This window comes from Brachycentrus maculatus, unplaced genomic scaffold (genome assembly GCF_059751285.1).
Source record: "Brachycentrus maculatus isolate JH-2025_06_01 unplaced genomic scaffold, ASM5975128v1 h1tg001002l, whole genome shotgun sequence".
Classification (NCBI taxonomy): domain Eukaryota; kingdom Metazoa; phylum Arthropoda; class Insecta; order Trichoptera; family Brachycentridae; genus Brachycentrus; species Brachycentrus maculatus.
Genome location: NW_028281720.1, coordinates 38,696 through 54,310, shown reverse-complemented (window position 1 = coordinate 54,310; position 15,615 = coordinate 38,696). Strand labels below are relative to the sequence as shown.

Here is a 15,615-nt window from a genome sequence, read left to right as displayed (position 1 = left end):
TAGATGTCTCTAGTGAAGTTCTAGTGATTCAAGAACAAAGTTTCTAAATTGGTTCATATATATAGAACTTCCAAGAATTTGAGTAGTGTGGTTGTCAATAATGGGTAGAATTGGTGAATGTTACACGTGTGTAAAGTGATCACTCAAACCAGCCTATGACGGTCGTAAGCCCCGTAAATGCCCAGACTTCCATATTCTTCTTCATCTTTGATGAAATGTCAAAAAATAATATAATACAATGTATTAAAAATAAATATCAAGCCACTTATTTAACTTTTTACTGTGCAACAGATCTTTTTAGGTAAAACATGAATGTTTTTTCTCCATGTGAAAAATATTTAGTATATTTAAAAAATTACTTAAACAATACCTATTCTTCAAAATGCAAAAACAACACTTTGTGCCCTGTAGCGGGGAAATATTAAGTTAAAAATATGCCGCTTTTGCTGGGATATAGTACATTTCCTGGGCATTCTGAAAACATGCACAACTGAAAATTGACGATTTTTGATATATGACGTTCTTGAAAGGAGTGAGCGAAATATAAAATACAATGAACAAAATAAACGATTAAAAGAAATAACAGTAAACTAAAAGTAAAACCATTGCAAACTTCACCTTTAGGGCGCTTGTGCACTACAGGAATTTTACCATTCAGCAGTCCGGTTAGCATGATAAAACAGTAATTGGCTTGTGCTTTTGTTCGTCTTTCTTCCGATCGGTGCGTGATCACGGTGCGCGTAAATTCGATCACGCAAAACTGTCGTACTTGGTTTTACTTTGAAAAACCAGACTGCCGGACGGTAATATTCCGTGTATGTAGTGCACAAACGCTCTTAGGGATACAATCTCTGCAAATACTTGAAACTACTGTAGTCAGGACATTATATGCATGTATGTATACATACATGAGGCCATCTTATGCAATATATGTGTGTGTACTTTGATAGTGAAGTACTAAAAAAAGTGACATTCATACACATTTTATTTTTACGATTGCCCTTATCTTACAATACAATACAAATCATTATTTATGAAATAGAACTAAAACTATGGTAAGTATAATTAGCCTTATATATATACATATATATATAAAAGTATATATTAATAAAAAAATTATGAATTTCCTGTCATAAAACGTAGAAAAAGGACTGATTTTACATTACGTAAAAACCAATTACAAAAAAAATTATTCATATAATTTAATTGAGCTTAGATGTGGTATCTTTGGTATTGTAGCATGTATGATTGAAGATATAGCAAGAGCAAAAAAGAATGGTATGTTGATGAGTTGAATTTCTCGTGGGTTGCCTTTAAAAATATTATTTATTGGTTTGGCATTAACTTTGTGGAATGACTTGATTTAAATTATTTTAAAAACAACCGATATAAGACCATTTTCTGAGTTTATTAATGTAAGCACGACTAGTTTCGAGAACTAAAAATTTACTAAAACAGGTGAAAATGCAAACATTGTATTTAGTTATATTTAAAAATCCATTTCTTTGACACATCGCTCACTCCTTTTAACAATGTCATATTTCAAAAATCCTTAATTTTCAGCTGTGCATGTTTTCGGAATGCCCAAAAAATGTACTGTATACCAGCAAAAGCGGCATATTTTTAGGTTAATATTTACCCGCTACAAAAGGTATTGTTTTATCATACATTTTTTCAAACTAAATATTTTTCAAATGGAGAACATTCAGGTTTTAACTAAAAAGATCTGTTGCACGGTAAAAAGTTCAATAAGTGGCTTGATATTTATTTTTAATACATTTTATTATATTTTTAACCTTTAAAAACAATCTCCTGAAAAATCAAGTTTTTTGATATATGACATTGTTGAAAGGAGTGAGCGTCATGTCAGTCATTTAAACCATTTCGTGCTTATTATTATTATTTTTTTTTTTAATTGAACTGAAAATATTAGGTTATTTCGTTTATATAAAAAAATACCAAAAGAACTGGTGTATTATTTATAATTCAATCATATCTTACCATAAAGTGAATGCCTAAACTAGAATAAACAAAAAAATCTGCAATTAACATATATAAAATCAGTCCATTTTTATTGTCAGCACTGACAAGATACTTTGCTTTTTTCCCCCTTTTTTGAAGAAAACAAACTGAGAAGGCTGGTGTTTGGCCTCTGGCGGTACTTTCCTCGTTCGTACACCGCTAGGAATTTGGGATCCGAACTTAAATCTTTCACTATCTCCTTGAAGAGAGCCTCTGAAAACAAAAACACATTTAAATAATTTGAAACAGACACTTTCTTTGACCCATTTCCACACCCAGATGGTGCGTAGAGCAATATATTATATCTACTCTGTCCTGCTCCTTATTTCCTTGTCGAAGCAATGAGTATTCTATTTTCTATTTCAATTTTTTTAAGGAATAACCCGCAAAGTCTTTATTTTAGAGGCTTGTCTGCGGGTTCCTACCTGCAGACAAGCTATAGGAAAGGTATACCTACAAGCAAGCTATAGGCTAGTTGGAAAAGCAAAGGTATATGTGGAAAAACAGTGTGAAAACTCTTCTCCAGTTATCCCATGACTGTGCTGCACGCAGTGCTATTGCACCTAGTCATAAAAGGCAAAAAAGAAGGTTGAAGAGATGTGGGCAGAAGATAAATCTGGCTCCGGAATATATGAGATTGGATGGGGATCAGAACCGTCAAAGCATTGTTTAGAGCTGCCCAAGACAAGGACAATTTCTCTCAAGTGACAGGGTGGCCTGACATGGCACACACAGAAAAAGATATTTATATATATGTATATTTATTGTATTTAAATTTACATGTACATATGATAGCAAAGCCAATTATAATAAAATATATACATACATTCATATATATATATATATATATATATATATATATATATATATATATATATATATATATATATATATATATATATATATATATATATATATATATATATATATATATATGTTTAAAATGTATAAAAGAAAATAACAAAATTCATATAAAAAAAGCTACCTTAAGAGAAAGAAAAATCACAGACAAAACAAAATCACCAATATATACCATGTTATATAATCTGAAATTGCCTAAATCTAGCAGTGCTGAGATGAAACTGATCCACCTCTCTTGGTAGGCCATTCAGCAGACCAATCATCCTCATATGCATAAAAACAGATATCATCTTTACGGTGAAAAATTCAATGCCCGATATAAGATTATGAAAAAAATGCTCTTATAATAGACTAAGTAGGCTGATATACAGTGGAACCTCTCATAACGAGTAATTCGCATAATGAGCAAAAAAATTGTGAAAAAGTTGTTCCCTTAATGAGCGAAATTTCATATGAGAAAGGGTAAAATAAGTGACAGTTTTTAAGCAAAAAAGGGTTATATTATTTTGAGAAATAAAAAGACTTTGTTTTTTGATCCACTCACATTTTTATTAACAACCGACTAGTTTCGGCAACAACCTGTTGCCCTCTTCAGGGTGTAATTTATGACTACACATATATATTTAAAAAAAATGGGACTAAACATATATTTATACAAATATTTTTTATATATATGTTCAGTCATAAATAAAACCCTGAAGAGGGCAAAAGGTTGTTGCCGAAACTAGTTGGTTGTTAGTAAAAATGTGAGTGGATCAAAAAGCAAAGTTTTTTTATTTCTCAAAATAATATATCAATATGATCCACAAAGTTAATGCTTTCAATATTCAAAATATAAAAAGGATTAATTATTTGTCTTGAATTCATATTTTTCCTAAGGTTTTTTTTTTCAAATTTAAATTGTATTAGAAGTTGTTATACTTCTTAACAATTTACATGTTATTTTATTCGAATAAACGTTAATAAAAAATTATAAAAAATTGAGTATTCTTTGGGTATGGAAGCATGGACACATTATCGTATTTTACATTGATTTCTATGGGAAAAAATGTTTCGCTTATTGAGTAAGATTCTGGAATGAGTATTCTCTTTATGAGAGGTTCCACTGTATATGGTGAAAGTGTTCTATTAAACAGCAACTTTCATTGCGATTTTCTTACCGATATTCTCGCCAGTTTTGCTGGATATATTGAAGAATTTTCCTTTAATCTCATCAACATAGTCCTGTGCGTCGTGAATGTCCACAGTAGGCTTCTCCGTTTTCAAGTCAACAATATCCTTCTTCGTCTGGCAAACGTAGACTTTACAGCTCTGGAAAGAATTACAACTTTTTAATTACAATTTAATTTTTAATAATTTAATGCTAGCTGTACTTGGCCATTCGTTACTGTGGCTCAGTCTGGTTAAAAAGAAAATATGCTGAACAATATTGATCTGTTCCATGTACTTGGGGGGGTATTCCGATGCGGGATTCTTCTACTACTTTAAAAAGAGTCTTTATACATTTTGTACTTGTAATTTATATAAATACCTACTTTGTAATTAAATTATTAACACACTAAGGACGAGGAAAGTATTCCTACCCGTTCGGTCGATTGATGCTTAAGGACGGGAAGGGTATTTTCACCTCCTGCGCCGGCCTCATTTCAAAGTCAGAAAATAAGGAATTACATAATTAATGTTTTTATATGAATATTATCTACCAATCTCTTTGTTAAGGTCTTAAATATATGCACAAAATTATCAAATCCCGTCGCTAGCGGTTTGCAGGCGTAACAAAAAAAACCCGTCCCAAATGTGTTAATTGGGTTACATGCAACTCATTGAACGCTTGAACTTTAATTATATTTCTTGTATTAAAAAAATCAACTAATCCTTCACATTCTTTTTTCTATTTTGTCTAAATAAAACTAAATTATTGTTTTTATTTACACTCTGTTATTTAACCTACAGTTTTTTTTGTTTGTTTTTTTTTTTAAATTATTTATTTGGCAGTATAAATAATTAATAAAAAAATTAGAGGTAAAATAACTGTTCAATAACAAATTATTTCATGTTTTACATATATGAAAATTATGTACCAATCTCTTTGTTGAGGTCATAATTAAATGTTCACAATTATCGAATTCTGATGTCAGCGCTCCGCGGGCATAAAAAGACCCCTGTCCTTAGTGTGTTAATATATACGCCTTAAATGTAAGTTTTCCATGTATAAATATTCATTATTTAATAGATTGAATTGAATGGAATTGAAGTATTGATAAGTTGAAAGGTACCTCTTCTTTCTCCCTCAGTTCAGATATCCAGAAGCGGACCCGCTCCCAGGATGTGATGCTGTAAGGATCATAGCACACCACGGCGGCTTGAGCCCCCCGATAATACATACTTGTCATGGAGTAATATCTGAAATTAAAAAAAAAAATACTGTAAGCTCTTGGCGTTTTGACACAAATTATATGATTCAATAGCTTATATTCACAACATTTTAAGTGTTTAATTTAACTATAGACAGTTGGTAGAATTTCATTTGAAATTTTTGGGTAGTATATCCGGGTTCGATTCCCAGGGGGGGAGGTGAAAATAAATATTAGTGATTTAACAATGTAATATTTATTTAATATTACCCTGGACTGGTTCCTGAAGCGCAAGAGTGATCACCTTGCCTTCGTGTAAGTGATGATCAAGATAACACTGCGTCAATTTGATGCAGTGCCCTATGCACCATTAGGTGCGGATAAGGGTTATAAAAAAAAATAAACATCCAAAATTCAGCAAGGTATATTGTCCGCCTCCGTAGTGTAATGGTCAGCACGCTCGGCTACCGTTCTGGAGGTCCCGGGTTCGATTCCCAAGGGGGGTAAAATAAATATAAGTGATTTATTCACTGTAATATTTATTCAATACTACCATGGACTGGTACCTGAAGCGGAGGCTTGATCACCTTTACTTCATGTGTAAACGATCAAGATAACACTGCGTTTATATGACACAGTGCCCTATGCATCATTGGGGTGCAGATAAGGGTTTTATTATTATTATTATTATATTGGATTGAATTCTACTTTTATTTACATATATTTCATAGTCATACAGGAGAAAGTGACCAAGTGCATTTTATTAAGAAAACGTGATTATTGACTATTTGATATCTTACTAGCTTAATAATGCCCTGAAAAAAATCCTAAAGGATCATAAACTTGGAAGTATAGTATATTGACTTGTCAAAAATGACTAACTTCATTGATGTTTATTTTCTTGCCAAGCAAAAGTGACTTAAATGGCCCTCCTGAACATTTTACGTTTTGTTAGTTGGTCACTTTCTCCTGTACGACTACGATATATATAATGAAAATATGTGACGCGTTCCGTCTTATTAAGACATTATCAAACGCGAGCTTGAAATAAATGTTACAAGGCTTTAGTTACAAGTGCGAGCGTTCACGTATGCCCATACTCCTTTGAGGAAGGTTTTATTTGGACGACCATATACAGCCATACTTCCGGATAGGATAAATATTTTATCTTAACACACTTCAGACAAGAAAGGTTTCTACCGTTGGGTCGATTGATGCTTAAGGATACTTAGGGGTATTTTAACCTTCTGCGCCGACCTCATTCCAAGGCAGAAAAGAAGAAATTATCCAATGTTATTTATAAACATATTATATACCAATCTCTTTATCAAGGTCTTTACCATATCGCTCACTCCTTTCAAGAACGTCATAAATCAAAAAACTTGATTTTTCAGGAGAAAGTTTTTAAAGTTTAAAAATATAGCACAATGTATCAAAAATAAATATCAAACCACTCATTAAACTTTTTACTGTGCATCAGATCTTTTTCGGTAAAACCTGAAGGTTTTTTCGCCATTTAAAAAATATTTAGCATATTTAAAAAAAATAATTGAACGGTACATTTTCTTTAAAATGCAAAAACAACACTTTCCGCCCTATAGCGGGTAAATATTAAGTTATAAATATGCATCTTTTGCTGGGATAAAGTACATTTTCTGGGCATTCCGAAAACATGCACAACTGAAAATTGACAATTTTTTATTTATGACGTTTTTTGAAAGGAGTGAGCGATATGTGCATGATTATCAAATCCTGTCACCAGTGCTCCACAGGCGTAAAAAATACCTGTCTGAAATGTTTTTTTTTTTTTTTTTTTATTCATTTAATATATTTACATTTTTATTTATAACATAATAACATTTGAATATTTTATACATATGTAGAACTTTTATATTTCGATTCGCTGTGCCTCTCCATAAAAGAGTCTGTGCTCTTGTGCTTGGAAAGGGACTTACACTCGTGGTTTAATGTTATATAATAAAAGATATAATAGTTTTTTTAATATATTTTTTTAAAGATTTAAATGTATAGAGCTTTAATTTTTTTCTTGAGGATTTTTATATCATCTATTTTTTTTATTTCTTTAGGGAGTTTATTGAAATGTTTGATTGCCAAATATTTGAAGTTTTGCTGAAATTGCTTGGTGTTGCATTTTGGAATAGAAAAATCGTTTGAGAATCTCGATGATAAATTCTTTGTTAAATTTAAATAGTTGTCACCCTTTAGTATTTGAAAAACTGCGGTTTTTTTATAAATGGATTCTATATTTGGGACTTGAAATTTTTTAAATAATAATTTTGTTGGAAATATGTTTTTTTTTTTCAAGATGACTTTAATTATGGTTTTCTGTACTATTTTCACTGAGTTCAGTATGTTGTTGTATGAGCCTCCCCATGCAATAATGCCATACTGTAGTAGTGAGTGAACGATAGCATAGTAAACTCTTTTTAGGTTGTCGATGGTTAGTATGTTTCGGATTCTAATGAATATATATATGCATTTTCTTATTCGTTTTACTAGTTCATTAATGTGACTATGGTATTTCAAATGTTGGTCTATTATTACACCTAGATATTTTATTTCTTTTTTTGGACATAAAACAGAACATAAGTTTTTGCAATTTGAATCCCTGCAGTCACCATTGTGAATTGTAATTTTTATATTTGTCGGTATTTTGAGTTTATGGATACAAAATGGGATAAAGAATGTTTTATCTGTATTTAGGGATAATAGATTATTGTCAAACCAGAATTTTAGGATTTTCATGTCCTTATTTGCGCGATCATTTACGGTGTGTTAATGTGTTAACCTAAGTTGGTAGAAACATATTATTTTTTGACATCTCATCAAAGATGAAGAAGAATATGGAAATCTGGGCATTACCAGGGCTGACAACCGTCATAGACTGGTTTAAGTGATCACTTTACACACGTGTAACATTCACCTCTTCAATAAAAAGCTTCTTTTCATATAACCAATAGATGTCTCTAGTGTAGTTCTAGTGATTCAAAAACAATGTTTCAAAATTGGTTCATATATATAGAACTTCCAAGAATTTGAGTAGTGTGGTTGTTACATGTGTGTAAACTGATCACAAAAACCAGCCTATGGTGGTCGTCAGCCCCGTAAATGCACAGACTTCCATATTCTTCTTCATCTTTGATGACATGTCAAAAAATAATATGAAAATGACTCTTGTAATTAGAGATAATCCAGATTTTGTGAACAAGTATTTGGACACACTCAAAATGTGGTAGAAACATGATTAGATTTACAGTCTATAGATAATAAAATAATAACACATAAAGTACCTCTCGCTCCCAGCAGTATCCCATATTCCTATGGAGAAGAGGTTCCCATTGGACTCTACGTGTTTACTGCCAAAAACTGCACCGAGCGTCTGAAATTGATGAAATAATATTACTTTTCTTCATTTGCAGTCGGCACACAGTGTGTGACACTTTGATAATGCCCGACCCATGTTTGGCACACAGTTTGTGCAGGACACAGCGCCGTACCAAACACTCAAATGCCTATTTGTCTGTCACAAGTGCTAACAAAGTAATGATTGTAGACTTTAAACGTAGATAATTATTCATACTACTGATGTATGTGGAAACAATCCCAAATAAATTTGTACAGATGCATGATAAAATTGATCTCGGCCCTACAAAAAATGTCAACAGTTCTCATGTAGAATGGAGGATCAGTTGATGTCAGTTAGCACATAAATTATCTTCACTTAATAAACGTAGGAATATATCAGATTTATGTTTTTTGTATAAAGTTATAAATAGTATAACTGAGAGCCCCTATCTTCTTGAGCAGATACCTTTTCATTGTCCAATTAGATTCACTAGACAAAGTCATCCTTTTTATAATCCAGCACCATCAAATAACTGTTTGAAAAATTCCTTTATTTATCGAAGTTGTGGGAAATTCAATGAATGTTGTACCCACCTTGATATGTTTTACTCCAATCTTTCAAACTTTAAAGCTAAATTGTTTGAAATCTTATAAACCTAAAAGGGTGATTCTATTCCCAGTCCTTTCTTTTTCTTCTTTTCCTATCACTGTCATCTCCTTTTCTCTTTATCCCATCCTTGTCTCATGTCTCTTCTTATATATAGACTTTTCTTATGCATAGGTGTGAAGAACTATTGGTACTCATGATTTTTTTTTGTATTCTGATTTATCATATATTGTAACTATTGTTTTTCCTTCCGAAAAAATAAAAAAAATAAAAAAAATTGTTTGAAACATTTAAAAGCTTCTTCTTATTATTATAGATCCTCAGGATCTGTTTGTGCCACCGTCTGTCGCTCTTGGGAGTTGACTCCCAGCTGTCTCTCCACATTTTTGGAGGTCTGCCTGGGGGTCTACGTCCTTCAGGGTTTCCTTGAAGGGCGATACATGGAAGTCTGTCTTCTGGCATTCTGTTTATATACTCATTCCAGTATCGCCTTCTTTATCGTCCCCACCTCATAATATCTTCCGTCTTACACATGTTCCGGATATCAGTGTTTCTTACGCGGTCTCGCAATGTGTTTCCGGTTATAGATCGGAGCGTTTTCATCTCAGAGATTCGAAGTCGAGATTTTGTTCTAGAAGTATCTACTCTTGCCTCAACCCCATCAAGTTTAAAAGCATATTTTACATAAAGCTCGCTTTACGGTCAGCTCGCTCGGCTACCGTTCTGGAGGTCCCGGGTTCGATTCCCAAGGGGGGTAAAATAAATATTAGTGATTTTTTCACTGTCATATTTATTCAATATTACCCTGGACTGGTACCTGAAGCGGAGGGCTGATCACCTTTCCTTCATGTGTAAACGATCAAGATAACACTGCGTCTATATGACGCAGTGCCCTATGCACCATTGGGGTGCGGATAAGGGTTTTATTATTATTATTATTTTTACATAATGTTGGTAGAGAGCGGGAGACGCTTATAAGCGTTATATTTGCTTACTTTTGGTGGAGGTTTGCGGTTACTTGTGATTAGTATACAGAGGGTTGAGCAGAAGACTGTCTGAGTATAATTAGAGCCGGGGTTGATGAAAAAAAATCGCCCGACAACAATGTGTTAACAGTCTAGCTCGTATCAATGGTTTTCTCATTGTAAGAGAAAATGCAGAAAATTTCCTCATTAAAAATAACTAATTAACTTATCTGTAGGGTGGAGAGTAGAAGATAGAGTGCCACGTCACTCATTCCTAGAAAACATTCTTCACCTCTTCCAAATTCATCCATCTCCTCATACATACCCGCTGATTGTTTCGACTTCTGACCTGTCTACTTTCAAGCATTTTTTTATTGTTATGGTTTTAAGACAATTTAATAATTAATTTATTTCAACACACAAAAAATAACAGGCGCAGGCATCGTGGCATAGTTGGGTAGATGCTCGACTGCGAAACTGGCATTGTGGGTTCGATTACCGCCAATTGCACATTAAATTCAAGAAAGATTTATTCTGGATAAACATCCAGAATAAATTTGTGCGCATTTTTCATTTTGCAATAAATCCAGTGGCGCATTTTTCGCATTAACCTTCCCTGTCTTTAATATCCTACCTGCAAACAAGCCTCTAAAAGTAGAGGCTTTGCGAGTTAAGCTAAAAATAAATATTAAAGTATTTTCTGGCATTTCTCAAGTATGTGAATATAACAAAATCCAGGATTCCACCTCACATACAAATGAAAGAGTTTCTGCTTAATAAAAAGCTTCTCTCGCCTCATCATAGATGTCTCCGGTGAAATAGTGGTTAATTCAAACAGTTTGTTTTGATATTAATCAATATAACTAGAAGTTCCAAGAATTTGAGTAGTGTGGTTGTCAATCATGGGTAAAATTGGTAAATGCTACACGTTACACTTTAAACAGTCTATGATGGTTGCAGGCACCGTAAATGCCCAGACTATTATATTCTTCTTCATCTATGTTGAGATGTTTAAAAAAAAAACAATGTAATAATCAGAGATAATCCAGATTTGTGAACAAGTATTTGGACACACTCAAAATTTTCCTCATATACAGTCAGTAAGTATCTGCATTTTAAACAGGTCAATCAAATGCGCTGTTCAATATTAAATTTTTTGTGCTTGCTATATTATGACTCGTCATTTCCATTGCTACTGACTACCTGAATTCAGATACCTGGCAACTCATGAGGCAATGTTCTTATTTTATTTGTTTATTTGTTACGAATATGTGAGATAAGTAAATTACGCTTCGGATATTTGAACTCCCAATATCAAATAAGACACATGGTCACTGACATACAAATATTGCTGCCACGCATTAAAGTGGGTAGATCTGAAATAGATTGCATCATTCGGCCACGTCGTATTTGATTGCGAGTCATAAACAATTGTCTTTCAAATAAATATTGTAAAAATATGCCCGTGAAATATCAGTGACGGCATATAATTGTAACTTTTTTTTTCTTCTCAATGAGGCAATGTTCTTATGATGGTCGTCAGCCCCGTAAATGCCCAGACTTCCATATTCTTCTTCATCTTTGATGGGATGACAAAAAATAATATGAAAAATAACTCCTATAATTGGAGATAATCCAGATTTGTGAACAAATATTTGAACACACTCAAAATGTTGTAAAATAAACCAGTTAATTTAAATTTTGTTAACTTTATTAGTATCTTTGTATTTTTAGAAATCTTCGGATATAGGCAGCTGCAATAGAAACATGTTATAATATCATCAGCATGAAAAATTGAATATTGAACAACTTATTTCATTGACCAGACTTTTAAGTGTCGGGTTGTGGTCCCGTGGTTAGTGTCGCGGACTCTTAAGTCAGTTTCTCGGTTCAAACTCACTCTACCACAATTTGATACCTATTACTAATAATGAACCGCTTAGGCTCACAGAAATAGTATGAAATTGAAATATTTGTGTATATAATAAAAAACAAATCGCTCACTCCTTTCAAGAACATCATAAACAAAAAACTTGATTTTTCGTTTTTAAAGTTCAAAAATATAATGCAATGTATTAAAATTAAATATCAAGCTACTTATTTAACTTTTTACTGTGCAACAGATCTTTTTAGGTAAAACCTGAAGGTTTTTTCTGCGTTTGAAAAATATTTAGTATATTTAAAAAAATTATTAAACAATACATTTTCTTCAAAATGTAAAAACAACACTTTCTGCCCCGTAGTGGGTAAATATTAAGTTAAAAATATGCCACTTTTGCTGGGATACAGTACATTTTATGGGCATTCCGAAACCATGCACAACTGAATATTGACGATTTTTGATTTATGACGTTCTTAAAAGGAGTGAGTGAAATATTTATATTAAATTATATATTTTTTCAAATGGAAATACTCAATCTGTGTTTATGACTGTATGTATATAAGGAACGTCATACGGAAGGCGTACTAAATACGCAGTAAATATAATTTTATTAAATTTTTATAAAATAATAACAATAAGAATGATAAAACTAAACCATTTAATTTAACCTTTCCCTCCCAGTGATATGTATTTACAACTCGACTTTTAAAATGAGAATATCAATATAAAATATAATAGGTACGAGTTCAGAATTTTTATAATCCTTCCGTAATATAATTACTTATTACATAAAAGTATTATAATATAAAGTTATTCATTTGCGGTGACGGAAAAAAATACACAAACGTTTCCCAGTGTGTGCCGTCTTTTCATTTTTATATTTGACTTTACAAGCATCTTTGTGTTTTTAAAAATCCTTGGATATATGGCGAGATTCTTAGTTTGGTAAAAAAAAGGTCACGTTTTACAAAGAACATAAATAAAGCCAAGGGGAAATATAGTTCTTACCGTTTTGTATGGGAAAGGAGAGAATTCCGAGTAAATATACTGCATAAACAGGCTTGTTTTACCCGCTCCTTGACTCCCCAATAATATGATCTTAAAATCCACGTGCGTCATTGCGAATAAAAACTTTTGAAACAAATAACCCTAGGAACGTTCTGCAGCCACTCGAAGGGAAACCACTTCCATACTGTACAGAACTTAAACTACTGACTAAACTCGGGAAATTATCACATAAACAAATAATTAATAACGGGATGTTTAATCAAAAACATATTATCACCTTGTCAGTGATTCACCAAAATTGACAGAACGCGATGTTATTGTTTTGTTATCAACCACAGACTAACTAATTTATATAAAGACCGCCAACTGCCTCGATTTTTTATGGCTAGAAGTGATATTCGCCAGTGGCCGGAAGTGACGTAAACGGCTAGAAGTACTAAGCTCCCGGCTGGGCGTGACTTCGCCGCGGCTGAATGTCAAATCCACCCGCCGAAATATTTATCATTCATTTTTCAGGTTAAATGGTATTTATATTGAAATTTGTTGTATTACATAATTTCAAAATTATAATATTAATATTACGAAGAAGATATTTCACTATTTAAATTTATTTATTTCAGTGTAAACAAAAATAGAAAGGTCACGGCTAAAACGCGACATTTATAAAAAGAGTTCAGGCGATTAATAATGGTTACTCAACTCAGCCTTACAATGGTAATGGTAACTTTTTTGAAATTATTATCTCAAACTATGTATAAATATAAGGCTTTTCAACAAAAACAAAAACGATAGAATTTTCGAATTACTTTATTATATTTAAAATTCTAGAAAATACAATATTTTAAAAGGGCAGAAGGAGTGCTCACCACTTTCTGAAGTTATATTTCTTAACGGGGGTGCCAGCGCCCCTTTGTGGGCGTTTTGGAAGTCTGGCTAGGCGTTTTTAAATTTTTTGCATTTGGGGGGTGCTGCAGAAGTTCAAGGGAGCGTTGTGTCAAGTAAGAAAAACTACACTTTCATACGCAAAATTTAACTTTAATTTTGGCATAATACTCAATATTATCAAGTTCTTCATATGCGGATTTCTATTTTTCTATCGATAATTGTCTATAACCATAGTTTGTATATATTTATTTGAAATATTTGAACAACTTGTTGGTATCTCGTATTTTTCGTTCCCGTTTTGGTGTTTTTGTTAGTGTATTAGTGTGTCTCGTCATTTCTGGTCGCTTTTTGAACAATCTGACGTTTACGAGTCGACCCCCCCTGTTATCAACTGTCGTCTGTCGCAAAGATTATGTCTGTCGTCTCAAAAATCTATGGCCGTTTACAGCATAATTACACGGTCATATAATTTATCTACCTGGGTAGGCGACCAAACTAATATGGGGTTTGTTGTTAACATTCAATGATTTTATTTTGGATTCTGTTAGCTTGGCACCTTTTCTAAAGGAGTTATTTTTGCCCAGGAGGAATATTAGAATTTACATACATAAATAAACGAATTTTAAATTCTCTTTACAAAAGTTCGAAATATCAATAATTTCATTAGTCATTTTTATTTTTAAAAATTACTTATCATAAAAAAATTACTTACCTTGTAATCATTGACATAAATAAATAAAATCCTTGAATAATTTTCAAAATAAAGATATTGTAATTGCTTTTTAGGATATTATGCTGTTGTGTAATCATATTTTTTTTAAGAAACAACTATCAAGATTGAATAAATGGTATGTCAAAAATAAAACAGTAAAAAAAAACAATTTCAATGCAAATGGTAGTGAAATATGTAATAAATAATAAATAAAGATTGTTTAATCCTATATTACCCTCTCATTGATTTATAAATTTCAACAGGACTTGCGCCAATTATTTATTATTTATTATTTTAATTTTTTTAATGCGCGTGACTACATAAAATTATGTACATAATCTTATGTAAATATTTTATCTATAAGTAGTTCTTCAAATGTCAAACAATAACTAGTAATCACATCGAGTGTTTATCAATACGTATAAACGACGAAATCATTTTTTCATACGTGGCTTGTCACGTGTATAACGTAATAAATATAACCCTTTCATATCCCATAAATAACAATAGTTTATAAAATAGTAATAATAATACAAACAACAAAGCCCCTATCCGCACCCCAATGGTGCATAGGGCACTGTGTCATATTAACGCAGTGTTATCTTGATCGTTTTTACACATGAAGGAAAGGTGATCAGCCCTCCGCTTCAGGTACCAGTCCATGGTAATATTGAATAAATATTACAGTGAAAAAATCACTTATATTTATTTTACCCCCCTTGGGAATCGAACCCGGGACCTCCAGAACGGTAGCCGAGCGTGCTGACCATTACACTACGGAGGCGGACAAAATAGTAAGCCAATAATAATTTTAAGATTAACACATTTTTTGTACTATTATATGTACTCGGATAAAAACTCATCTTTTGAACGGTGGCCTCATCTTACTTTACTATTCAATAAAACTAATTGCCTTTTGATATGTGTCGGGTTGTGGTCCCGTGGTTAGTGTC

General features: G+C 32.2%; 1 protein-coding gene across 1 annotated transcript; it reads right to left on the bottom strand.

Moving 5' to 3' along the window:
- Positions 1-1,397: 1,397 nt before the first annotated feature.
- On the bottom strand, positions 1,398-13,384 carry LOC148299662 (ras-related protein Rab-24-like). Its single transcript, XM_088275838.1, has 5 exons — positions 13,066-13,384; positions 8,549-8,637; positions 5,160-5,286; positions 4,044-4,194; positions 1,398-2,235 (listed from the first exon to the last, which is right to left on the bottom strand). Exons 1-5 carry the CDS (start codon positions 13,174-13,176, stop codon positions 2,078-2,080), a joined length of 636 nt encoding a protein of 211 aa, XP_088131964.1. The 5' UTR covers positions 13,177-13,384; the 3' UTR covers positions 1,398-2,077.
- Positions 13,385-15,615: the final 2,231 nt, after the last annotated feature.